General features: G+C 35.6%; 3 protein-coding genes across 7 annotated transcripts in view; 1 reads left to right on the top strand and 2 right to left on the bottom strand.

The window, feature by feature from the left end:
* Nucleotides 1-20263, bottom strand: part of LOC124220352 (protein MTSS 2) — a 52862-nt gene extending 32599 nt beyond the window's left edge. For all 3 annotated transcript variants that reach the window (XM_046629093.2, XM_046629094.2, XM_046629095.2), the window contains exons 1-3: nt 19396-20263; nt 8923-8984; nt 3251-3324 (exon numbers count right to left, since the gene is read on the bottom strand). In XM_046629093.2, the coding sequence (XP_046485049.1) occupies nt 3251-3324; nt 8923-8984; nt 19396-19467 (208 nt within the window). In that variant the 5' untranslated portion in view covers nt 19468-20263. The remainder of the gene's footprint in view (nt 1-3250; nt 3325-8922; nt 8985-19395) is intronic.
* A 256-nt stretch (nt 20264-20519) lies between these two features.
* Nucleotides 20520-24969, bottom strand: Not10 (CCR4-NOT transcription complex subunit 10). Of its 3 annotated transcripts, none has more exons than XM_046628045.2 (11): nt 24258-24969; nt 23637-24084; nt 23120-23442; nt 22775-22881; nt 22483-22634; nt 22191-22390; nt 21829-22123; nt 21363-21710; nt 21161-21270; nt 20966-21044; nt 20520-20873 (listed from the first exon to the last, which is right to left on the bottom strand). In XM_046628045.2, the coding sequence occupies exons 2-11, from the start codon at nt 24043-24045 to the stop codon at nt 20818-20820; spliced, it is 2079 nt and encodes a 692-aa protein (XP_046484001.1). In that variant the 5' UTR covers nt 24046-24084; nt 24258-24969; the 3' UTR covers nt 20520-20817. The 3 variants fall into 3 exon arrangements, with proteins under 3 accessions (XP_046484001.1, XP_046484002.1, XP_046484003.1); XM_046628046.2 differs by having other exon boundaries at nt 24303-24969; XM_046628047.2 differs by having other exon boundaries at nt 24399-24969.
* Josd (Josephin domain containing) lies at nt 24481-26204 on the top strand. The gene is made up of 4 exons (XM_046628051.2): nt 24481-24869; nt 24966-25180; nt 25253-25433; nt 25532-26204. Exons 1-4 carry the CDS (start codon nt 24816-24818, stop codon nt 25763-25765), a joined length of 684 nt encoding a protein of 227 aa, XP_046484007.1. The 5' UTR covers nt 24481-24815; the 3' UTR covers nt 25766-26204.
* Nucleotides 26205-26974: the final 770 nt, after the last annotated feature.

The following is a 26974-nucleotide window of genomic DNA, read 5'->3' as shown; positions in this document are numbered from 1 at the left end:
CAACGTTTGGAGATGAGAAGTAGGAGGAAGAGACGATGACGTGGTCTGGTTTACGTCTTCGTTACAACGAAAGTGAGACGAATGAACTCGAGTTGAAAGAACCGATCAGATTCTATTTTCATTTCCACTAGCGCGAATACTCGAAGAAGAATAAGATGGCGACTAGAAATGAGAGTATCGATTTCGGTAAACAGACTGTCAGACAGTCTGGCGCAGTGTTTTTCAGCCCAATTATCGTGTTCCAACAAGAAAGGTGCAAGCTTGGGTACGAAGTGTCGGTTGATTCAAAGCGACGTATTTTCGTCATGATCTCTCTACGTGCGACGATATTATTGTAATAAGGTAGGTATGACGATGAAAATACCGAATCTAATACGCGGTGACGACGACGACGACAAAATTACGCATCGCTTTGAAACGAATGTATCGCCGTTTCGATCAGAGACTCTTAACCAAGTTTATACACGTTCCAACGCAACGCCGACAATGACAAGATATGACCGAGCATTATTGCTGGAATTACGTAAGCTAGCGTAATAACGCAACTTGGATTCATTTTACATTTATAACCATACCATACATCGCACCATCACCACTGGTCACGGTCCATTATCCATAACCAGCAGTGATCTAACGTACGCACAGTCTATAATGGATGTATAGATATTTTCTTCTCTTATTGCCTCCTCAAGATCCATGATTGATACGAACGTCACAATAAACTATGAGACTAAAGTTGGTAACGTTAACGTAACGAGAAATAAGGGAAAGTCATTGTTGCACAATTGTAGAATGATTTTGAATGAGTTGACTTTTTAGAATAAAGAGTACATTTTCGTTAATCATTATTTGCTAAATATCGGACATTGTTAAAGGTGCCAAGTAACGATTTTTCCTAAACACGTATCGTCAATAACTTTCTCCTGATACTAAAACCAACGTTGAGGATCATCACATGTACCAAATATTACATGCTACACGTTTCTCGTGATTCTCTCCTCACTTTATACACTTCTTTTTCCTCTACTTGCTCAGCGAATGACATCAACTCCACGCCGCGTATAACGATGATGAATTAAATCAAAGACATTGTTCGCCAAGAGATTGGTTGGAGCTAGACCTCGTTCCACCTCAAGAAACTCAATCAAAACTCCTCAAAATGAACAGACATCAAAGGCGAACTTCTTTCCACGACACCATGCATAAATTAACGAAGCTGAACCTAGCCGTCAAAGTGAGGATCCAAACCTGTTAAACTTTTTGAAAATAGAAATATGCAGTTCAGTTTTACCTTCATAATTCCACTAAAGTAGGTACCGGAGGTTAAATATATTCGACAAAATTTTTGAATTCGTACTTCGATACCTCATTCCAATGTACATTAGAACGTCTGGCTGTTAATTTCAACCTCGTCATATAAAATGACGAACCCCTTGTATCATCGATGTAACACTAATGCGTAAAGACTGCGTCACGACAGTAATCATCGGCAGTACCAGGCCCCAGCAACAACGTTAGCGTTACTCCGACGAAACGTTCGATGAAACAATATAAACCAGATGATATGAACACTTGCAAACAGTGCAAGTGCGACAACAACGGTACATGTATCATCCAAAGACCATCCACCATGGTCAAGAACCGACCAACTGACCAACTGCCCTGACAGTCCAACGATTTGCAACCGTTGTTGCAGTTGTCCCAGTTCTTTGCTCCCACACTCGACACACCTCGTACATACATATATCGCGTATCGTATCGTATCCACGACGATTCTGAACGCGTTTACGCGCATTCGCGTCTCTCTCTCTCTCTCTTTCTCTCTCGTCCCGCTCTCCACCGCCATGCACCCAACGTCGTCGTCGTCGTCGTCTGTAAGTGTCGGACGTGACCCAAATCCAAATTCGACAAACACACCACGTATCGGTCTCCTTTCCTCTCAGCCGCTGTTGGACAGCTTCAGAGGTTCCCTGGTTATATATCCCTCCTCCTCGACCGACGAAAAGCCCTTCGAGAAGAGATCTCGGCGCCGCCGTTCTTTCGATATATACATATAGCATATCCTATATGTATATAAATAAAACCCTCGTTCACTCGCTCGTCCGAATTCGTTTCTCACTACGGGAGATTCTCTATGCTCAAAGAAAACCATAAGAATCAATTTTATATTTCCCCTCGATGTAATATCTATAATATATATACCTATGTACATACAATGCATGAGCATATGTATACACACGTGTACGATGCAACGGCTTACAATTGAATCTATGTTACATTTATTTTTCGAATCGTTAAAAAAAAAACTGTTTGAATATTGTTGGAATTAGGAAAAACGAGGTACGCCTAACCATTTTGCCCTGTCGTCGATCCTTTTTTGGTTATTGCAACGCTGAATCAGTTTCTGAGGTTTACTCTACTTTTTTAGTCAAACGAGGCTTTAACGTCAATTTATTCTTGCACGAGCATTAAATTTTCGCAACAATTACAAGAAAATCTAGCAACAGTGATCGTGATGAGAAAGAATAGTAACGGATACCAGACTTTCCGGCAACAGCTAGAAAACTAATTTTCGTTTTCTACCTAGAACTATATTTTTCGATTGTGGTAAAAAATGAAAATAGTCAAGGACCGAGCGGTAACCGGAACTAAAAATTTCTCTCAGTGTAAACGTGATCGTTCTCCTCTTCATTCAATTTCACACAGTCACATCTTTCGAACCTCCCGCGAAATCGGTCAAACTGTTTTCCCATTGGCCGCAACCCATATAACGTATCAATCCTCTGTACCATGTTACGCGTGGTGCCATCTTTCGTCTAACCATGCAATCATTTTGATTTATTAAAAATCGCTATTTCTATCTCGCGTCGTGTTATTTCTTTATTGCATAAAACCGCACTCATCCGTAATCATTCTCGAGAAAATGAAAAAAAAAAAAAAAATAACTGAAATTCACAAATTAAATGTCAATACGACAGTTTAAATGTTAAAATCAGAAAAAGTGTTCGTCACATTCGGTAACAGAAATGTAAAAAAAATAACACAAATATAAAGTAGACCTACTTAGGAACTTGTGTTTATAGTTGAATTTTTCTAACAGTGATATGAAGATATATAAAAGAGATGCGTGTGTAAACGGTTCGAATACTGCGGGCTCGTTTTGCAGTTTGAGATAGAGAAAAAAAAACGAGAAAAAAAAAGGGCAAACACTTGTAATATTGTTTAAAAAATAACTTCAAACTTGACTCACCTCTGGCACTCGTAGCGGCGTCGGCGATTTTTTGAAACGCCTCCAAGTATGCGGATATCGCTAGAATCGCGGCCCTGTAAAAATAAAGCAGAGGGTTGAAAATAAATTTACATAATATAAAAATTTATTTGACCGACTCGCCGTCTTTCAGAAGACGAAACATTACAACAAGCGGTGATAAATGTACCCAATATAATTTGTTCCACATCTCGGATTACATCATTCGGATGTAGGTATGTATGTACCTATCTAACGACACACGTTTTATTATACATTCGTCTTTGGCATGCGTTAATTTTTCATTAACCTTTTACGTAAGTCATTTTTCCACTGCTGACCAAAGGTACAACTATAAAAATACTTCCTACAAGCCGTATACATACCTACGTAGATTGACTAAATTACTGCAGAGATTGTTTAACAGCCGAGAATGAAATATCTCTGAACAACGGCGTGGTCATATAATATATATATATATATATTGTTTTTTTTTAAATTCGTGATAAATTAATTGATCAGTTTCATAGATTTCTCCACCGACAATCTGACGCGTTGCGTTAGATTGTGCGATTGTACTTGTAGAATTTAAAATAAATAATTCATGTGTCAATGCGAAAACGTATTTTCTACGTACTTATTAGGTATTGTTATTACTGTTATTATATACATATATATGTAACACATGCAGCACTTTGATGTTGACAGTGCGCGGGAAACTCGACGGTTAAAACACAACATCCGGAAATTAACCGATCCGTAACGAGAAAGAAACGAAAACTGTATTCCACCAGGCATTATTAAACAAACGTCACACAAACATTGCACGAAATTATCAAGTTTAATATACAAAATGAAGCCAATTGACAAGCGGCACGAGAATAATTTTATTTCTTTGCACAAAGTTGCATACCTTACACGTATAAAACATTACGCATATAGAATAATGTCGCAAATATAGCCCGAAGAGAAATATCTGAAGCTTGATTTGTTTTACAAGGCCTGTGTTAACAGATATATCTGTTAAAATTTTCTAAATATACATTACATAAAACGTGTACGTAAATAAACCTATTATATATACAATTGTTGCACGTACGTGACATAATATATTTTATTGTTAGCGAGATTCGTAAGTCGGTACACAACTGATTGAGAGAACAATTAAAAAAAATAATAAAAATAAAAACCACGAGAAAAAGAAAGAGAGAAAGAGAGAGAGAGAGAGAGAGAGAGAGAGAGAGAGAGAGAGAGAGAGAGAGAGAGAGAGAGAGAGAGAGAGAGAGAGAGAGAGAGAGGGAGAGAAACAATCGAAAACAAATGAAAAAAAAGGGCAAAATAAAAAAACACACCGATAATCATTATAATTCCATGGAAGAAGAAATAAATGACTAAGCGACCTCGATTGATGGTTTATCGTGTTTTTCATCTGCTGCACGGTTTAAAATTTAAAAAGAAACCGTGACTTCTAATATACGGGAATTAAAACAAGTATGAAATTTAGTATATTATAGGGTGTGACACGTACCGGTTGGTTGATTGCTCATTTTTTGTCATTCCTTATAGACATTGCGATACGTATTTCGAATTTTTTCTTCTTGTAAATTAATATTCGAATGAAAAAATTGTTACGTTGAAAAATTCATATTAAAATTTTACAATTGATGACGATACAATATATATATATATATGTGTGTGCGTATATTCAACACACATATATATTTAAGTTTTAATATCTCTGAATCAACAGAAAGATACAACCAAGAAATAAAAAAAAAAAAAAGAAACTAACGCATATTATTTTACGCGTGTCACAAACGGTGTACGGCATCGATTATAATTGTACACAGTGTGAAATATTACAGCGTGAAGAGAGAGAGAGAGGGAGAGAGAAAGGAAAGAACACATACGTAGAACGTACAAAAGCTACATATGTTTATTACAGATGTGTAAAAGCGGAAAGAACTTGCATGGTAAATGTAATGTAACCCGGTTGTTCAGATCCGTGGAGAACGATTGTTTTTACCTAAATTACCGCGATGCGTTTCATATTGTTATCATTATTATGCAGCAGCAGCAGCAGCAAAATTATAAACCGACACACAAAAGTATTATGCATATTGTTATATTAGCTATGTGAAAAAACTAAAATACATTTAATAACTTTACCATTTTCTTCTAATCTTAAAATTATTATAATATTTTTCGTTCTCTCTACCTTTTCATAATAAATAAAACAATATTTGATAATCAGTTGAACCGATGAGTTGAACGCTATTTAAAGTAATTAACAACAACTCGGTGCATAACGAGAATGATGGATGAATAATTAGGTTAGAGAACGGTATTAGATGATGATGATGATGATGATAATTTTTTATAATACCTACATATACATTAATCGACTAATCCTTCAATATTACGAGGCATAAAGTTTAAAATAAATTTCAAATAAATCAAGATACGTGTAACGATATTAGTTTTTTTTTTTTTTCATTTACTTCCATTATATTTTCTTTTTCCACTTCATTCTCTGCTTTCCGTCTTTCATCCTGCACGTGGTATACGTGATAGGCGTAGTTTTAGATACACGATATCAACCATGCGCAGTGCCAAGGAAGAAGTAAAGCACAAACGAGCGACACTCAAAGAAAGTAGAGGAGATTACAATCACCAGATGTTTGGAGAAAATGCTCTTGGATATACATACGTGTATTCTTTTACTTTTCTTTTTTATTTTCTTACGTTTTATTTTTTTCCCCGTACGGGAAGGATGTTCTAAAAATGTATGGATCGTACATACATACGTACATACGTAATGCCGGCAGGCTGCAGCAAGCTGATACTGAGATAAGGAAAGGGAGAAAAACGAGAAAAAAAAAAAAAAAAAAAAAAATTAGAAAGAATAACGATAAGAACGTGTCGCATATTATAACAATTCGAAGCGTCAACACTTTCGACCAATAACTCTCTTCATCGACTGCCTGCAAACGATACGATGATTTACATATATACTATATACAATATATGTGGTATGTATATTGTAGACAATACTCTGCTTCTTATATATGGGGCATTCCGTGTCAAATTAGCAGCCCTTGTACCACACCTCCATCGATTTTTATCGTTTTTCAGTACGAGAAGTTCTTACCAACTCAAGAGGGTCTCGTGAATAATTTTTGCACATTTTTTCAGCCACGGATGATGTTTATAAAAAAAAAACATCGCTAAAATAATTCCAAAAATTTTTTTTTTTTAATCCCAAGATAATTAAAATCACACCGATTCTGTGATTTAAATTGTGACTTCTGAGCATTGCACGCGATGATGAGATCTCGATGTTTACTTTTTTTTTGCATGTTTTCAGTCTTTCCATTCGTAAATTGTTGTTGGTTTTTTTTTCTCCTAATATGCCTTGCTTTAAATAGATTTCAAAGTAACATTATTTTCGTGATTCCGTGATGTATTTAGATCGGGGAATAGGAAAAAACTGAAAACTTGCGGGGAAAAAAAAACAGAAAGTAAATATTGAAATCCCATTATCGTGTGCGGTGCTTAAAAATCACATTTCAAATCATAGAATAAGATGTGAAAAAAAAAAAAAAAAATAGCGTTTTAGGAATTGGTTTTTGCAATTTTTTCTTTTTTTTTTTTTTCAAGGTTTCTTGTTTTAAGGTAGGTACGTGGGGTGTTAATTTGACGTGGAATGCCCCATATAATGTATAGGTATATAAAAAATTTATACTCAGCAAGCGTAACGTACATATTACACAACTAGTATGTGAATACACGTGTATGAATTGTATATACGGTAATAAATAACATACAATATCTTTCCAATAATTCATCCCACGGGAATTTATCAATGACGCGAAGAGAATTCATCTAGAGACGGGTCAGACGTCGGTCAATGCTGTTACTCGTTTAGTATCTGACAACATATTTATCCTCAACGCGCCAAATCGATTCTATCTACTTATGTATATATAATATATATAATACACATACATACATGCATACATACGTGATATAGCACATGATTATTGTACTGCACACATTTAAATCAAACTGTGTTTAATTTTTGATATATATATTTTACGAGAGCAACGATGGATGATGTAAATTTAAAAAAAAAAAAAAAAAAAAAAAAAAAAAAAAAATAGAAAAATTTAAATTCATGATTAAATCATCTATTCTATTATGCGTGAATAATGAAACATGATAAAATATTTTATCATCGTTATCCCCCCCCCCCCCCCATACGAACGAGAATATTATATATTTTCAACGACGTTATTCACCTTTACTCTTATAACACGACGTGTGATATTTTTGTAAGGAAAAAAAAAAAATCGATTCTTTCTCTCGCAATCAATCAAAGCGCGAGATCGATAGAATTGACGAAAAATTTTTAATTATCTCGTACACCGTACGTAACGTATAATATCCTGCCATTTAACATATTTTGGGATTAATAATACAGTCATATACATGTATTATAACATATTATAGGTATAATAGTCGTGAGACCATTTATACGCGGAAGTAACAACTGGTCTATTTATTGCTCTCTGTAACATACGTATAATATGTGAAATATATATATATATATATATATACACACGTGTATATATACGCCTACGTTTGGTAATTTTTGATAATATAATGAAACGAAATATACTGTATATCCTACACACATGTATATACACGTTACACATATACATAGGTGGACGTATTCGACAGTAAAGGGTTGGTTTGCGTGGGTAGAAATAAGAAGGATGTAAAAAGTATATAACGCAAAGAGGTACAGCTTATTATATATATATATATGTAGAGGTATGTAACGACTATCATTACATCTTGTTTCACTTTAAAACATCCATTCCAACTGTACATGCGCGATGTATAAATGAATGTCACATACGCATACACCGGGACAATCTCTTGAAACTTGAAAATCAACCGCGCATGAGCGAGTTTTATCGTCTGGCCATCCCGAGTTTTCAGCTGTCAAACTATTTCTGCCGGCGATGCGGTTGATACGAATTTTCGAGGTTAGAATCTCAAATAATCGAGGCAGTGACTCGGAAAGGTTTGAGAAGCATTTGTTATCGGGTCGGAAAGTCGATTCTTCAAAGAACGGTGGGAATTTGATGCTTAAGCTCTTTGAAAATTCAAACGTAGACATTTTTCGTAGGTTGGCCGGCCTGCGTCGCAGACAAGAATATCGCTGCTGGAAAATTTCGCCGACCAATGAGATTTAATTATTCGGCGCATGCGCGGTTGATTTTCAACTTTCAAGAGATCGTCCCGGTATGTGTGATTAACGTAAACTTCATGTTTCGAATCATGAGAATTTAACACCCTTCCTACGATAATTCGTATAGTTGTTGTAACTATGTATAGGTATAGACGTGCATATTACGCGCTTATAACGAAGGATGATTCAATTTAAATATTGACCATCACAACACCCGTCAGCGGTTGCAGGTTTATTATACCTGCAATGCCGCCACCACCTGTTCAATAATATCCGATGTAGGTATACCTACTCGAGTAGCAATCTTTTCTTTCCATTAATTTATAACACCTCGCTGCACCACAGCGTCTAGTAAAATTGTTTGTTTAAAAAAATAATCGCCGTGTGACGGTTGTTAAATACCGTCTAATCTTACCTGAGGCAGGTGTGCAGTTTTGTTGCTTTCGATATAAGGTCTTCCCATAACGGTGTGCCGTTCTGCAAAAGATAATAAGAAGACAAAGATAATTAATTAACAATCAAGGTGACAAAAAAAATTAAAAAATCAAACAAGTAATACATTAATTTTAATACTACAGCAATAAATAATACGTTAAGTGTAATGTAAAAATTATTCGTCACGGTTATAATTATTTTCTAAATTTTATACGTAGGCATATTCTTCTTGTATACAATTTCTTCATTACATTATCCTGTAACAAACGCATTGCTCGATTACGATCTGTTTGAAAAATAAAAATAATAAAATTTGGAAAAAAAAAAAAAAACAGCAACTGTTGTCACTTGTTCCTAGCGATTACAAATTGTTACACGAAAATCGTGCAGAAATCTGTAATATCTACTGCCGGTAATGGAGGATGGGGTGAATAAAAAACTAAATAAAATAAAAAAAAACATTACACGAAATAAAATAGTAGAAATTGACGATTGAGGGAAAAACAGCCTGAAACATGTATGAAAAATTTGAAAAGCATGTAATGCTTTCGGGAAACAGATGTGCAATAATTACGTTACGGAGACACTCGATGTGTACATATATAAACTGTATACATTATGTACTCCGAAAATAGTGTATAATGTGGTCTCTGCGGTGATGAGATATTGTAAAAACCGCCTACCTAGCTTGCACATACATACGTATACCTATACATAGAAATCCATCGATCCCGATAATTTCCGATACTTTATACGTATTAATTTCTTCCTCCCCGTGCGAACCTCTTCAACCGGTTCAACACGCAGCAAACCGAGCGTATCGCAATGTATCGCAACATTACTCGTGTGCAGTTAATTAAAATTTCCCCGCGTATCGTATCAATATGTATACACTACAATTATACACATATAACACATAAATGGTGCATTTTATTTTATATTCCTCGAGTATTTTAGTAAGAAATAAAAATTCTATCAATTTTCCAATCGTAATACGAAATTTTATGACACTTGTAGGCAATGTGACAAAAAAATTTCCAGTTATAAATAATGTAATTTTGTTGAAGGGTTATAATTTGGACGAATATCGATAATTTGTTTTTTTACTTTTTCTTTTTTTGTAATATCGATTTCCTCAAGAGATATTTCACGGTAAGAAATTATTGTAGGTATTCGTAAGATGCAGAAACATCTTTGAAAATATTATACAAGTAATAGTGAATACCTAGTAAAAACATTGTTATATATATATGTATAAAAAAAAGAAAGAAAAAAAAAAAAATTACGCTTAGTTTCAAATAACTTTAAAGTAATAAATGAAAAATTAGGAAGATTCGTTACTTCGTTGTGTTTTTGTTTTGTTTTTTTTTTTTCTTCTTTTTCACCTATCGCGACGAGTAGTTTTAATCACAAGACAATAATACAAAGTTATTGGAATATCCGGATTTTCTTTTTCTGACATTATAGTCAATTTAAAACTAAGATTCATCGATCACAATCAATATCGGTACACTGTTCTATACTATAATTGTTTCGGTTTGTTTGGAGAAAAATTTATTTCCGAATAAATCGAGTCATCATCGTGAAGCGAAATCGAACGAATCTGGTTAAATATAGATTTTAAACAATTTTTACAAACGAATTTCAAACCAAGCACGGATATCTAATTTTCATTCTCTACGATTCCGGTATTTTTTTGTTTTGTTTTGTTTTTTTTTTCATTTTTTCATTATTAAACACGTATTCTTCGTAGCGTGCAAATATAAAATTTTTTCTCAAAACGATAATCAATAATAAGTGTCAATTTTCGGGCCAAAAAATTTATCCTTTGCCCAAATTTTGTAATTCGTAGCTAATGCGATCGACATTCTCTTCATATTTTCGCATCGTACGTATTTCCCTGTCTCGCGATTTAAAGTTGCAACAAACGAAATAACGCGATGCGGCGGTGCGGTGGGAGCGATGGGGGGAGGGAGGGGGGAGAAAATAAAAAATGAAAAACTAATAGTAGCGTTACAGTAACAGTACAAGTAACAGTGCAGCCACCGGGCTTATAGGTTATACGTTATATATACCTGTGTCTGCTATCTATCTATCGCTGCTGAATAGCTAGATAGAAAGAGAAAGAGACAAAGAGAGTGAGAGAAGAGTGAAGAATTTATAGAAGACGATCTCTTTATTTCTTTTTTCTTCTTCTTCTTCTTCTTCTTCTTCTTCTTCTTACCATCGATGCCAAAGGGATGCTGCTGTAGGAGAGGATGCCCGTGCAAAAACATATTATAATAAACGGGAAACGATAAGAAACGATTTAGTATCGTAACTGTAAACTAACGCCAAGCTGACTTCAATTTTGGTCATCTTTTCTTTTTGCAACCTTATTGCATACGTAACAATGTATGTATGTAATGTTTTACAGTCTACGTAAATTTTACAGCGCTGTGGCATTAATCGATTAATCGGCAGCTTCTGTGAAATTGTTATTTTTTTATTTATTTATTTATTTTTTTTCTTCTCTGGTTGATCAACGGAGTAGTTTTTTTCAGCGATTGTTTTTCCGATCAATCGATTAGTCGACGATTTCGATCGGTCGTTTTTTTTTCCGGCTAATCGATTGCTCGACAGTTGCCTCGTTGTAATTCAGCGGATCGATCGGTACATGAATCGAAACCGTCGAATATTCGGAAGAGAATAAAAAAAAAAAAAACCGATTTATCGAAACGTTCAGTTAATCGTAATTAATCGGACAGCGCTATTAATTTCTCGCTAAATTGGGTACATATATATATATATATATATAACAGAATCTGATTACCCGTATATAACATGCTTCGGTAAAAGGTTTAAATGAAAAAAAAAAATCTTTTTTAATAAATCAAGGTTCAATTTCTCCTTTATTTTCATTCTGCGACATATGTAGCGTAGGTACAAGTGTGCGGTGTGTGTGTTTTTTTTTTGTTGTAATCCCTGTTTTTTCTTCGATTCCAAGCCCTGCATCGCGTCGTAACATCACGTGGGTTACGTTGCATCGCACTCATACACACAGTCTCAAAGCACGTACGTGACTTAACGTGTGTAGTGTTAAACCGCGGTTTCAACGTCAATAGCCCATGACCTAGGTTCATGGTTCGTTCGAGAAGCGTTTGAACCGAAGCCGCGTTGCCGTACGGGAAACGCGATTGTTAGAATTAATTAAAACATTCTGGGAATGTGAATAATCGACCGGCGATAAGAAAATGTCAAAGAGTAAAATCGACGACGTAAGAAAAGGGAGAAAAAAAAAGGATAACGTAACTTTCTTTGCTTTGTATGATTTTGTCTCTTTCAGCGTTATTTTCATTTATTTCAATAATCTTCTTCTTGTAAAATAAATCGTCGCGTTCAATGTCATGTTTTCATTTACAGCTTCCTTTGTTCCATTCTGTAATCTTTTATATCATCTCATAATATCCCTCTACAATCTATGGCGTTATTATTATTATCATTATCGTTGTTATTATTGTTATCAACTTACTATACCGTAAGTGCCGCGAACTTTGACCAGCGACGATTACACACGCGCGCAATGATAAATAACACCATCTTGATTATTAACAAAAACAAATAACAATAATAAACATGTAAATAATATTTGAAAAAAAAAAGAAAAAAAAATTAAGACAAATCGTCTGGTATATTTACGATAATATACACATGTATATACATTGTATGTAATATGCATGTTACATACACTAACCGGGGCGACCTTCAATCAGAATCGTTTACAGGTTCAAAGTTCAATTAATACCAGCGTCGTCTATAGAGCACGTGTCTTTTTTCCTCCTAATTCTTTCTTTTTTTTTCTCTCTCTCTCTCTGTCTCTTTTTCTTTCCTTCCTTTAGCTACTGCTCCAGAAGACACGAGCCGACGATGTGCGATTTTGCCTTCTTTTTCTTTTTCAAACGAACGATCCACCCGGTCACTCTTCTCTCTGTCTCCCGATCGTTAAGTGAGAATATAGATCGTACGAGATTGACATGATATATAGATATACTTGTTTTAATAAGATCCCATTTCGTTCAATAGACTCTCGATTTTTATGCAACAATAATAGTAATAGTAATAATAAGAAAATTGAACAAAAATGTTTGAATCGGTAATTCGATACAAACACAACGAAATTCTACATAGTAAACGAGGTTGAAGTTATTAACGTTATCGTAACGATAACATTGGTGGGGGAAAAAAAAAATGTACTATTTTCTAATTATTGTTGTCTTAATTGTGGTTTATCGAATTTCGAACAATTCGAAAATTGTAAGGTAATGGTTTTTTTTTCCTAGTCACGACTCTTTACGATAACGTTATTATACCTCGACATAAGAATGGTAAACTTATTGTCCGCAGAGTTGTCGACCAGTGAGACAAGCGCCGTCTTTATGATAAGGTTGAAGTTAGTAACGTCAACTGCAACGATGCATATTCTATGAAGATAATCGTTACTTTTGGCAACTTAAAATTGTCCGAAATTCAAATAAATCGCGATGAAGCAAAACTGTGTAAATATTTTATTTTCTAATTTTTCTCAACTCAACTATTACACTTTAAAACTGTTCCGAAATTGAAATACAGAAATTGTTTTTCCAAATTTTATCACGTTCAAACCCTTTAACAACCAACTTTCCTTTTCCTGTGAAAAAAAAAAGAAAATCATTCTTCTGAACCGCTTCAAATTTTTCTCAATAAAAATGTTTGAAATATTACACTTATTAAAACTAGTGTTTTTTTTTTAATTTCTTTAACATGCGTTACTACTGTTCAAATTATTTCAGTATTTTGAAAATGAAACGTAAAAAAGAAAAAACAATGGTAGTCGAAGTGTTAACGTTACTAAAACTTCAACCTCGTGCCGGCTCGTGCTGTCTTTACGTACAGTCAATACATACAGGAACGATCTCTTGATACTTGAAAATCAACCGCGCATGCGCTAAATAATTAAATCTCATTGGTCGGCGAAATTTTCCAGCAGCGATATTCTTGTCTGCGTCGCAGGCCGGCCAACCTACGAAAAATGTCTACGTTTGAATTTTCAAAGAGCGTAAGCATTAAATTCCCACTGTTCTTTGAAGAATCGACTTTCCGACCCGATAAAAAATGCTTCCCAAACCTTTCCGAGTCACTGCCTCAATTATTTAAGATTCTAACCTCGAAAATTCGTATCAACCGCATCGCCGGCAGAAATAGTTTGACAGCTGAAAACTCGGGATGGCCAGCCGATAAAACTCGCTCATGCGCGGTTGATTTTCAAGTTTCAAGAGATTGTCCCGGTATAAAATATAACACAAATCTACAGCCAGCAGCTACCGGTAGAACGAGCTTTTTGTCATTCGATGCGAGGATGCGTTTCTGCTGCCCTGCACCTTGACGACGACGATGATGATGATGATGATGATGATGATGATGATGATGATGATGATGGCGGTGCTGAGGACAACCGGCAAAACCAGGATCGAAGAGAAAGAAAAGAAGAGAGAAAGAGAGAGAGAGAGAGAGAGAGAGAGAGAGAGAGAGAGAGAGAGAGAGAGAGAGAGAGAGAGAGGGAACGAAGACGTAAAAAAGCCGCATGGAAGAAGCGGAAGAGGACAAACGACAAACGAGGATGACGAAGTTGAAGCAGACCAGACTAACCGTCGTCTTTACTCTTCTCTTCTCTCCTCTTCTCTCCTCTGCCGTGCAGTTTTAGAGTTCAACTGGTTCCCCTCAAAGGGCGAGAGAATAACCGGCTGCATGTTAGGCCTTTCAACAAGCCATTCACATTCTACTATATCGTATTCTAACTAGAATTATACAAACATTGTATTATTATTTTTTTCATTTTTTTTTCTTTTCTTTTTTTTTCAAACTAGTTGCTCTCTTGCCTTTCATTTGTTGCACGGTGTCCGTTATGCGTATAATATGTATACAATATGGTATATACGTATAACGTACAACAAAAGAAAAGCAAGAGAGCAGCTTTTATGCATAGTAAAAAGACGCAATGTTTGGCGAAGAGACAAAAAACGTCAGGGAATAAGATAAGAAAAAGAAGAAGGAATATATATATATATATATATATATACATGACGATAAATTGTTGCACATGATAATTACATCCGAAATAACAATTTAAACGAAGCACGGAGTGCGATAGAAAGAGAGATAGAGAGAGAGATAGAGAGAGACAAATAAAATACAGACAAAATCAGTAAAAGATTATTAACTTATAAGGTAAACGGTAGGAATGCGCGGTATTGGAAATTATATACCGATTTTCGGTACGGGTTTCGTATTATTTCGGTAGTTTCAAACAAGTAAGAAAGTACAAAATTAAAATTAGCACTGAACTAGGAAAGTAGGAGGAAAAAAAAAAAAACTGTACGTGCAAACGAGTAGATAGATAAAAAAAAAAAAATAGACTGAAATCGAACGCGGAAATGTAAAAAATAAATATAAATAATAAATATACATAAAATTGTACAAATAAAGAAAGACACAATAATAATAATAATAATAATAATCTAAGGGGGATAGAGAGAGAGAGAAAGGTTAAGAACCAGAAACCAGTTCCTGACGAATTTGTACCAAAGGGGCCGACTTGTTCCGAGTCCTGATTGCCAGCGTACACCTGTTCGTGTGTTGTTATAATGCAGGAAAAGGAGAAGAAGATTGATATGAAAATAAAACACTGGGAGAAAATTCATAGAATTATATCTAATACTCTCAATGTTAAAAAGGACCGACGAGAAAGAGAGAGAGAGAGAGACAACTGCGAGATTGATTAAAAATCGCGGTATACCATCTATTTTGTTGTTTTGCGGTTCCCTTCACTTACTTCTCTGTAATACGACAATACCGCGTGTTTCCGGTACGCGTTTGACAACCTTGTATGTTGCATTCATGCCAGTGCACACCGCAATATTGATATTCATCCGTCTTGGCGGCTACGCGCTGTCGAACTTTTTTTTTTTTTTTTCTTTATTTTCTTTTTTATGTTGCGCAATCTTCAACACAGCGTCTGTAAAATCGCCTGACCATGTTTTAAAAAAAAAAAAAAAAAAAAAATTATACGATGTTACAAAAGACAGTCGTATTAATTATTTTTTCATCATCCGCGTGAAGGGGGGAGGGGGAATAAAACACAAATTTACGTGACGTGTTTAAATTTGAAACGTTGATAATGAATATCGTGTAAAGAATGAAAAATGAAATGAGGAGAGAAAAAAAAAATAAAAATTTACGAATTTACTTCTCCACATTCCACATTTGGAAAAACTTTAGTCACGCCGAAATTTCGCGCACGTAATTTTTTTTTTTTTTTTCTTTCTTTCTTTCCTTTATCCTTTTCTTTCAACGCTACGTTCAGACATCAAAAATTCAATGATTAACGGAACGATTCTGCGGGAAGGTCATTTTACACCAGAAATCATGTCGTAAATCATCGTATTACCGTCATTGTCATTACCGTTATCACAGAAGTTAAATTTACGAAGAAAAAAACAATAAAAAAAAAAAAACTCGATAACCTCTCGTAGCGTCAAATCATATATTATACACACATATTATCTTGGGTTATGGCCGACACGGATTCTGTGTGTGAAAAATAAAGCAGCGAACGGGAAGATCGTCGATGCGGTGAGAAGTAAAAAAAAAAAAAAACACACCTCACGCAACAAATGAACACCCCCCAACTTCGGCCTCATTCCCATTTTCCTTCACAAAAATATTCCCATCCGCACATGGCTCCTCAAAACGTTCTCTCCTACTATTTACCATCATGCGCGCCGTAATACGAACGTTGAAGAGATTTTTCGGTTACGTTACGTTACGTGTGGAACAACGTTGCACACACATAACGATAAATTGCCGGTGATACGGTTATACTACGTAGAGACGGAGACAGACAGACTTTGCTCTTTGTGCCCGGAGCATGAGCATTCAGCAGCCTTTCTCGTAGGGTTTTGTGCGTGGCTTTGAAACAGGATGCGCGTTGCATCTCTTCTCTTCTCTTCTCTTCTCTTTCGTTTCTTCCTATTCGTTAAAGTCCGTTGCAGCAGCAGTCGGCTTCTTCCTCTTCTTCGCCGGTGCATCCGTCGCCGTTGGGTGTATACAAGAGAGAGCTGTATAGGATAGGAGAGGATAGGAGAGGATAGGAGAGGCTTGTTTACTTTGTTCTCCGTCAACATACCGTCACAAACGACGACGAATGTTTCGTGCACACAGAGCCGCGTTCACCGAGGTGCTTGCATTCGTGTGGGGTGTTGAAATATTAACGCTCGCCCCTCGCTCTCTTTCGTATAACCAATACCAAACAGGCTTATCTTAATACTTGAACTTACGTGCCGCGATTACACGGCAAGCAACCAGAGACGAACTCTCTCGGTGTTGCTGCTCGCTGGGCGAGGAAGAAGAACGAGACTGAAGTTAGCAACGTTGTTGAAACAGAAATTACTATTTTGCACTATTGGAGTAGCTGGAAAAATTGAATTTACAAAATTGAGTCTGTGGGTCAAAATAGAATGGCTCGATTTGAGTTTGTTAACCCTTTCGGTCGCACGTTATTGTCCCTGAGACAAATTTTATAACGAGATAATTTTCCACGGTTTTCCGGCTGGCTGATTACGAATCTGAAATCAGACTTTCAAAACTCAAGATGGCGGATTCAATGTGCCGGACGAAAATTTCAAACTTAATCGAATACGGTCAGAAACTCTATGCAGGGTTTTTTTGGTTCGTTGATTGGATTCGCCGTACTGAATTTTCGAAATCCGATCTCAGATTCGTAATCCGTTACACCAAAAACCCCTGAAGTTTTTTTTTCCCGGATGCGATAGAATTTGAAATTTATGTCCGCCATATTGGATCCGCCATCTTCAATTTTTTTAAATCAACTTTTTCCTAACAATAACAATCTACATTATATCGCAATAATTACTTTCGAGTATTGAAAACTTGTTATATAGCATCAAAAATAGGGAAAGAACCGCAAAGCAATATGTTCAAAGGTTCTCTGAATACACAAGAAATGGATGTAAAATAGGTGGTAAGAATACTTAACACTACGACTCAAAGGGTTAAAGGTTCCCTAAATTTCAGGGAATCCCAAAATTGCAAAACAACGAGTTTTTCTAAAGATACATTGTTACAAAAACGTTACAAACTTCAGTCTCGTCAAATAAAAAAAAAAAAATAAAAAATTGTTTGGCTACGAAAGATATGAAGATTTAGGAACATAACGCTACGTTTACAGAAAAAATCCTACTACGAAGAAAAAAAAAAAATACGAATATTCCGTTAAATCGTCTCGTTCAGAGTTTCTGTGTGGACGTGATTTATTATTTTTTTTTTTTGCTTTATTATTTTACATATTCTTTACTAACATGTAATTTCAGTTTCGCGTACAATTAAAAAATGCGCGATCAGTAACATAGCGTTTATGCGTACATATAATTATTATCGTGTTTTCACGACCTTCTACGGGGATGAAAAAGACGAAAAATGCGTTTGAGAATTGTATTCTTATAATACAGTTCGTATAGATCCATTCCGTTTTACGACCAAAGCGTCTCGAATATCACATAAAAGATATTCGTTCGTTGGTTCAATCAGAGATAATCCATAATCTTCTTTTCTTTTTTTCTCATCTTTTTTACCGATAACGCACCTATGCATGTGCCATCTATATGACCCATATATACATGTACATAAAAGTGCAGTGAGATTCGAATATGCGTTTTAAATGAATTTCGTAACCCATCGTTATTTATTATTTTTTTTTTTTTTACTCTTAATAATCGCAAAGAAATATTTCGGTCTTTGGAGCAATTTATCATCCGAGTTTATAAGATATAAAAGACGATTCTTAAAAATCAGTCCGTGTAGCTGTAGAATGACCAATATTAAAAAAAAAAAAAAAAAAAAAATCATACACGTATAATATATACGGACGATTTGTTTACGAGGGAGGGAAAAAACGTCAGCTATTGAAGAGAATGCGTTGAATTTACCGAAGGTAGCGATATTATCACATGAATCAACGTAGAATCGCGTAAATTGTGCTGTAATCGATTCATGCTGGTTATTCCAACTACGATTCTGCCTTCGATTAGTCAACTTGCGTTATAAGACTGACGATTTCGATTTTAAAATTGGTTAGATTAAATTATCAATAGCGGATAATTCATCTATGAAAAGTGAAAAAAAAAAACAACAACAACATCAACGATCGATTGCTTATTTTCTGATTCGGAAAAGCGATCGTCGCGTATATTTAGGCAGGTATAGTAGAATGATAGACTTTAGTTCGCTCGTTCGTATTGCAAAAGCATGGAATAACCGACTTGACGATTTGATGAAAGTTAAGTAGAAAAAAGAGAATAAAGAAAATAACGACTGATTATATATTTTGTAAATTAGAGACGATCGAGATTATCTCTCTCACCTTCATGTCGACAATGATTTGTTGAAAGAGGCCGCCGAGCGCGCTGCACTCCCTCTCGATGTTGACTTCCATGTTTCTCCTCGTTAATTCGAACTGTTAAATATCAGCGATATTTTGTCGGTCAGACGATGCCCAGGCAAAACTATGCGTACAAAGATATATCACACACAGAATAATCGCCCAAAGTTAAACAAGGTTCTAGAGTTCGTCCGAAGCCTCCACCGCGGACATTTTCCCCCCTTCTTCTTTTTATACTTCTTCGAATAATAATATTATAAAATATTGGTGCAACGTTGTCAATTAATTATTGGAAACAAAACTTTATCACTGAATTATCAGGCGTCGGTGAAGGTCTATAGTTTTTATCGTTGTTAGGTACGAACACCCACCGCGATTTCAATGAAACAAAACACGGGCGCAGAAATAAAAAAACAACTGACGAACGACCCGAACGATCGTCGAACGGCGTCCCGTTTTCAGGGGGTAATACTACAGGGGCACCACCACCACCACTGCATCTATGACTATCGATGTGCAAACATCAACTGGGGCGAACGAACGAACGAACGAACGAACGGAAAAGCGGGATTGTTTATATTTCAGGATTTACACAGACCTGCGACACACGCACAGTTGCCGAGTAATATTTGCTGATATTTCGGAAACGAGAAACAACCAGCCGGTGAAATCGATTCACCCGATTTACACGGTATAAACAAACACCGCGCTGCTAGGCAGAGACCTTCAGGCAATTTGCCAACGAAAATCCAGACCGACTCTAGACTGCTTTTTCCTCTCACCAGCGCGTCCATACACAGAATCTTTCGGCTCTCGACCGTCGCTTCTGCGATCTCCCGATGCACTGATGCCGTTTCTCAAGCCGCAGCTCCGCGTAATACATACACACATACGTCGTATTCAATCATTACGTCTGATCTCTATACTAACTTACCGACCGGGAATAACTCCGAGCTCCTGATTGGCTCTGACTGGCAACTTCATCGCGGGTTTAACGGAAACTGTAACATACGCATGTACCAGGGAGTCTTGTTCATTTGTCATTATTTCGTTTTAAAGCGGGAAGTCGATGCGATGTCCAAAAGGTTTTGAATAAGGAAAAGATATTGTTTTTATAAAGGTTTAGTTTCTTTAAAGTTGGCTATAATAATTCGATAATTGAACTACTATCGTATCTATATCGTAAATATAGAGGTAACACACTTGATTGTAATCAACGTGTATAATTGGAAAATTTGATTGTTAATTTACATGTATAATGTATGCATGTGTGTATATACATAATAGTTAAACTGTATATTTATTGTATAATATAAATATTACAAAGAACGATTTCGCCCTTGTGCAGGTAATCATCGTTGAATTTGATCGATCCCCGTCAGTCTATTATTCAATTTTACAAATTTATTGATATTGCGGACAATGCTGCTTTATTATTGATTTTGACACGTGCGCATTGCCTGAAAGCAGAAGATATAAAATTATTTCATTAATTTTCATCAGAATCTAACAAAGTAACAAACTTAAACAAAGATGAGCATAGATCGCTTACCTAATTGCAATTCTATGTATAATGCCAACATTATAACATGTATTGGAACGTCGCAATTAGGACCCTTAGAAATCCACACCTGGGATAGAGAAGAATAAATATACATATGCGAATAAATGAAAAAACGGAATACAATTATTACAATTCTGTACATTGATGAGCGGAGACGAATAAAACAACTCTTTGGTAGATTACCTGCTTTAAAGTTTCTCCAGATTTATCTAGTTCGCCTCGAATTGCGTAAGCTACTGCTAAGTTGTACTGAAGAACTGCTTTTCCTGTGGGAAGACTGTTGGGGTACCAACCTACAGAATAGAACAAACGGCATGAAACCGATAACTAAAAAATTTGATCAACATCCTAATCTGTTTGTTCGTTTCATTTCTTTTCTACTTACTTCTCACAGGTGTTACAAATGGTTCTTCGGATTTATCTTTATCCTTATCCAGAGTTTCGGGAATTGGTAGAAATGTATCTATATCTTGAATATTCTCAGGCTTTAGGTACTCAATGGCCTCGTTTATTTTATTCATGAGAATTAAGCTCTCGGCGGCATATAAATTTCCTAGCATTTTATACGCACCGGGCAATTTTGACATGCCGAGTAAAGCCTTTGCATGCTCTAGAGCTACGACGTTGTCACCAAGACACAAGGAGATGTAGGCACTGGCTGCAAGTACGCTTGCCTTTAAATTCAATGCCTCTAGCGCCGTCGCCTGCGACACCTGAGTCGCGTGTTGGCCACCTTAAGGAATTTCAATTACAGTAGACTGCGTTATGCGAACTCTAACTTTTACAATTTTTTTTTTGTTATGACAAATAAAACGTTTCAATTTTAGGACCTAATAAATTTCTTAATTCACCTAGTACATGAGACGGCTTCAGAGACATTGGAACAGATTGCGGCCCAGCCATTGGTGTCGACGGCAAGTTCAACTCATTGTTGTCATTTGGTAGAAGAAATAAGGCATTTTTCAAACACAACATTCCAAATTCTAGAGTAGGTTGAGGTATGGCGCAAGACAATCCTTCTGTGTGGTATTTAGTGTCTTTTGATAAAGCTGATGCCAAAATAATTTTTCTGTATATGCCGTTACCGACTACTTTTTGCACGAGATCCTTGCGACGTTTGTGTATATTAAAGTCAATTTCATTCGTCTGAAAAGATTTTGATAAATAAGTCTATAAACACTTACGATTATTAAAACAAATTGTAGACACTCACCGGCTTATGACTATATATACAGCATTCGGCCATTCTCAGCCAGAGACGTGGACTGTTGTGCAGTTTTTGCGCGGATTCTGTGAAACATTCAAATGCCTGCGCTGCACGTCTTGCATGTAGTAGCGATACCCCCAAGCTGTACATTAATTCGTAATGCTTATTACCGCCAAGAGTATAAAGCGGTTGCGACAAAAACGGATCTGCGAATATTTATCAGAGTTTAGTTTTAAGTTGATGCTTTGGAAGACAAAAATTGAATGTTCAAAGTTATGAAAATGTTATTAGATTTTACCAGCATCTTTAACTTGGATGCTTTCAACCGCATTTTTGTTCTCTTGTAACGCTTTTTGTAAATAGAAACAAGCCAAGTTTGGTTTGCCCATCGCATGGTGCAGACAAGCCATATTGTTATAGTATAAAACTGCCGCCGATTCTCCGCTGCTTCTGTAAGCAGTAGATTGACAGTGTAAAATAATGACAAACAAAAAAATAACTAGGTCTTCGAACAACCGATCAGATTGTCTTACAAGTTCCAGACATAGCCAAGATAGTACAAAAATATAGTTGATCCATTGGCAGCTTACTTGTATTCCAGACCATCTGCAGATATGGAATTTAATATTTTGATAGCCTTTCTGTAATTCCCTCTCAGATATTCCAAATTTCCCTTCAGAAGTATAGATGAGACGTTCTAAAAACAATAAATCAAAAGCAAGCCTTGGTGCAAATTTTTCTACGATCAATATCCAGCACATTTTTTATGTAACAGGTGTATGACTTGTGTCAAATTTCACCGCTTTGCATGATACATCATAATTTTTCAAATACTACTTGAAGATTTAAGAAATATAAGGTTCTTCATCAGGGCACGTTTATATTTCCTGTGAAAAACCTGGTTTCAAGTTTCACTGTTTCAAGATGAAACTTACAACAGGTGTGCCGGAAGCAACAAGAGCCTTCCACTCCTTCTTACACAACTTGAGCTGATGGGTCATGAGGTAGATCCTCGCCTTGTACTTTAACAATTTGATCCTAAATGCATCTGTTGCTGCGTCAACATTATCCGTCTTCTCTTTTTGCTCTTTGATAGGCTTTATAGCGTTCTCCTTGTCTGTCGGTGTGATCTTGGACGTATCCGTAGAGACAAATTGACTTTCAATATAATTTAACAGCGACAATGCTGCATCAGGTTGATTTGTAACGATGTGCAGCTTTATGAGTAACAGACAGACTTTGTGCGCCAGACTCTCCTCTAGAATGGGCAAAATTTAACGATGTAAATAACAATGATGCTCAGAACTTTGTAAACACAAAAACTTGTCAAATGAACTGATCGTAATTAAGACAGTGACGAAATCAGCAACTAATTTGATAAAGAACATTAGTGCAAAAAGGAATGTCTGTAAGGAGCCTGCAGAAGGACGAGCTAATTTGTAAATTGCTCACCCATCGGCTCGACGAATGTGAACAGCTTGTTGACTACTTTAAGAGCCAAGTCATACTGTTTGGTGTGAAAAAGAAGAACAGCCTGATTGTATCGCATGACGCATCTTTCGACATCGTCAACAGCTTCAGTTGTGTTGGCGGTACTTATTTGACCACATATAGCATTAAGACTTTTTCTAAACAGCTCAGTCTTTTTCAGATCACTTTTGTAATACTCGGTGACAACTTTGTTGTGCATTACTTTCAGATCTTTTGGTCTCAACGCCTCTAGTTTGTTCAAGTTGCTCAGACATCCTGAATAAGCGCTTTTCTGAAAATCGGTCAAAGCATTCTGAGCCAATTCACGTTCCTGGTCAGTTATCACCGAGGCTGTACTATCGTTATTGTGCGACTCCGAAATCTCTGTCATCGTTAAATTGATTGATATTGAATAAGTGGTAACAAATTCCTGGAATAAAAAGAGTTGATTAGTTAGTGTTCGAATAGATTTGTAAAACTTATCAAACTTTGATAATTCGTATTACACGTAAAATAACACAAGGAAAAGCAAATCAGGGTTTGACAGATGAGATCATTGTTAGGTTAGGTCAGGTTTGAGAGTGACTTTTTAACTAAACTCACTTAATAATTTATATCAATATGAAAAACTTTCAAACAAGGTCACACCTAGTTTAATCACAGATTTTTTCGGGTCAAATTCATGTAGTAATAAATATATCACGTGTTTTTGTTACAAAATCACGGTTAAGAGGTTATGAATACCAATAATTATTTCGTAAAAATCGTCAAACGCAGGTCAGGTGACTTCTGAAACAGTTCTATTGGAAATCCACAAGAGAGCGTTATTAAGTCATTTGGCGTTTGGCAATATCTTCCGGGACGCAAGTTAGTCAACATCTTGCATAATTCACTGCACTTTGTGGCCGTGAACGCATCTCTAACAACTGGTTGTACAAAGTAGTGTTTTGTCCATCCTTTCTGTCAGACAAAACAGAATAGGTTATATTTATTAAATATTAAATTAAACAAGTTACGACTAACTACGATGTAGATGTAGTAACTTGAAAAACGCAGAGATCTTACTCACGTCCGCCTCTCATTTTCACCCTAATAAAGCAACGTTTTAGTAGAATTAATGACAATCATCAACTTGAGTAGTCGCATAATTATGTAGTAAGAATGGTGAAAAGTGTAGTTTTTGACATGAATGGATCTATATATCATGAACGTCAGGTAACACAATGAGAAATACACTTCATTTTACACTAATTTTTATCATCCCCACTTCCTGTCACACTGTATACAATATTCTGTTTACAAATGACACAGGTTAAAGAGCTCTGTGCTTTACACGCCTTGAACAATCTATTTCAAGAGCACGGATTTACGAAGCAAGAATTAGATCAAATATGTTATAGTCTGAGCCCCGACGTTTGGATAAATCCGCACAAATCTTTACTGGGACTTGGTAATTATGATATCAACGTTATCATGGCTGCTTTACAAAGAAAAGGTCATGAGGCTGTGTGGTTTGATAAACGCAGGTAATATTTTGCTTCTTCTCAACCTGATGCAATAGTCACTTTTGTTGATTTGAAGGCAATCAATTTTTTCAGAGATCCAAAATGTCTTTGTCTCGATAACATTGAAGGCTTTATATTAAACGTACCCACCGAGTATAAGCTAGGATTTGTTTTGCTACCACTAAAAAGACGGCACTGGGTCGCCTTGCGTAAAATAAGCGGCACTTTTTACAATCTTGATTCCAAACTTGAGACGCCACAACTCATCGGAAAGGTTAATATATACTTTTTTCTCCTAATTCATATTAGTGTTTAAGTTTACTACTCATTTTTTAACACTGCCCTGTACTGCATAGTATCTATACTTTACAGGATAATGAATTGATAGCATACTTAAAGGAGCAGATCGATAGCAAGGAAAAGGAATTGTTTCTTGTCGTGTCTAGAGAAGTGGACAGCAAGCAAGGGTGGCTTATGGACCCATATCTTCAATCAAAGATACAAAATGATACCGATCAAGACTCAATTCAATACATCGAAGACAGTTTGCCTTCAGATATTGATTTGCAGGACAATGCAACTGATAAACGGGACTGCCAAAGTTGATAAAATGTGAGATTTATTGTCACACACTTATCGACTATTGGTTGTTTTTAAATAGTTTTTTGTCTTTCGATTAGCTTTTTTTTCTTACTTCGAGATATACATTTTAGAGGCTCATAGAATGAGTAATTATGTCAATAGAATAACATTTGTACAGATCACCCAAAGATTCAAATAATGAAACTGATTGAAGAATGTTGTTGTAATGTTTGAGAAAAATGTTGTGTCATAGCAACTGATACAAGTATTTTCTGATAATAGTGATCACCATGATGTTTTAATGTAAGCTATTGCTGAAATGGGTAAAAAAAAAGTGGGTGTCATTTCATCAACAGATTCTATTGTCGACCATGAATCAGAAAATAAGAAAAATTGAATTGATTAAAAAAAAAAAAAAAAGAAAACTAATAAGAAGACATAGTTTTGTGTCATATATTGTGTACATATTGTGCAAGGAATTGTGCGTTACATACGATGAATACGTAAATAATATTGAGCTTTCTCAAAATGTTGTAGAAATTTGTTTTACAATTTTAACTACATACTTTGTTTTGTTATGTTTTGATTTTGCTAGCAAAACATCAACCCATATACAGGGTTACTCAGGACTTTCGTCCCATAGGCTATCAGTGTGTTTCTTGTGAAAATCTCTAACTAAAACATTTCTTACGTTTAATAGGAAATTTCTCGTTTGCGAATCACATCTGTCTGAAATTGGGCGATCGGGTAGCAGTATTCTGAGTGATCAGATACCCCTGGATCGGCAAATTTCGAACAGCTGTGATTCGCAAATGACAAATTTCTTATGAGAAATAAATAACGTTTCAGCCTATGGGGCAATAGTTCTGAGTCATCCTGCATACATTTATATATATATATATTGTTATATATGTATTATTTTTTGAGTTGTTGGTAATTATTTAGTGCTTGAATATTAATTTAACACATCGTTGTCTAATTTAACTGTGAAAAAGGAAAACTTGCACTATCGCGTGTTTACCATAGATTAGTTGTCATAAAGCTGTCTAGAATATAAGTCAAAATAACTCGTAGTGTCATTCTAACAAAAGTATAAACATGCAAAAAATTTGGCAAGCTAGTTTCAGTGTTTAATATTAATTAATTATCTTGATGTTTTATGTGCGAGTTCGTTAGCAGAAATAATTTTATATTTACCAAAACACAGAAACTTTAGGAGCTTCTGGATTTAAA

Source organism: Neodiprion pinetum, chromosome 5 (assembly GCF_021155775.2).
Source record: "Neodiprion pinetum isolate iyNeoPine1 chromosome 5, iyNeoPine1.2, whole genome shotgun sequence".
NCBI classification, from domain to species: Eukaryota; Metazoa; Arthropoda; class Insecta; order Hymenoptera; family Diprionidae; genus Neodiprion; species Neodiprion pinetum.
The sequence above is the reverse complement of the archived record's forward strand: the minus strand, read 5'-3'. Positions and strand labels throughout refer to the sequence as shown.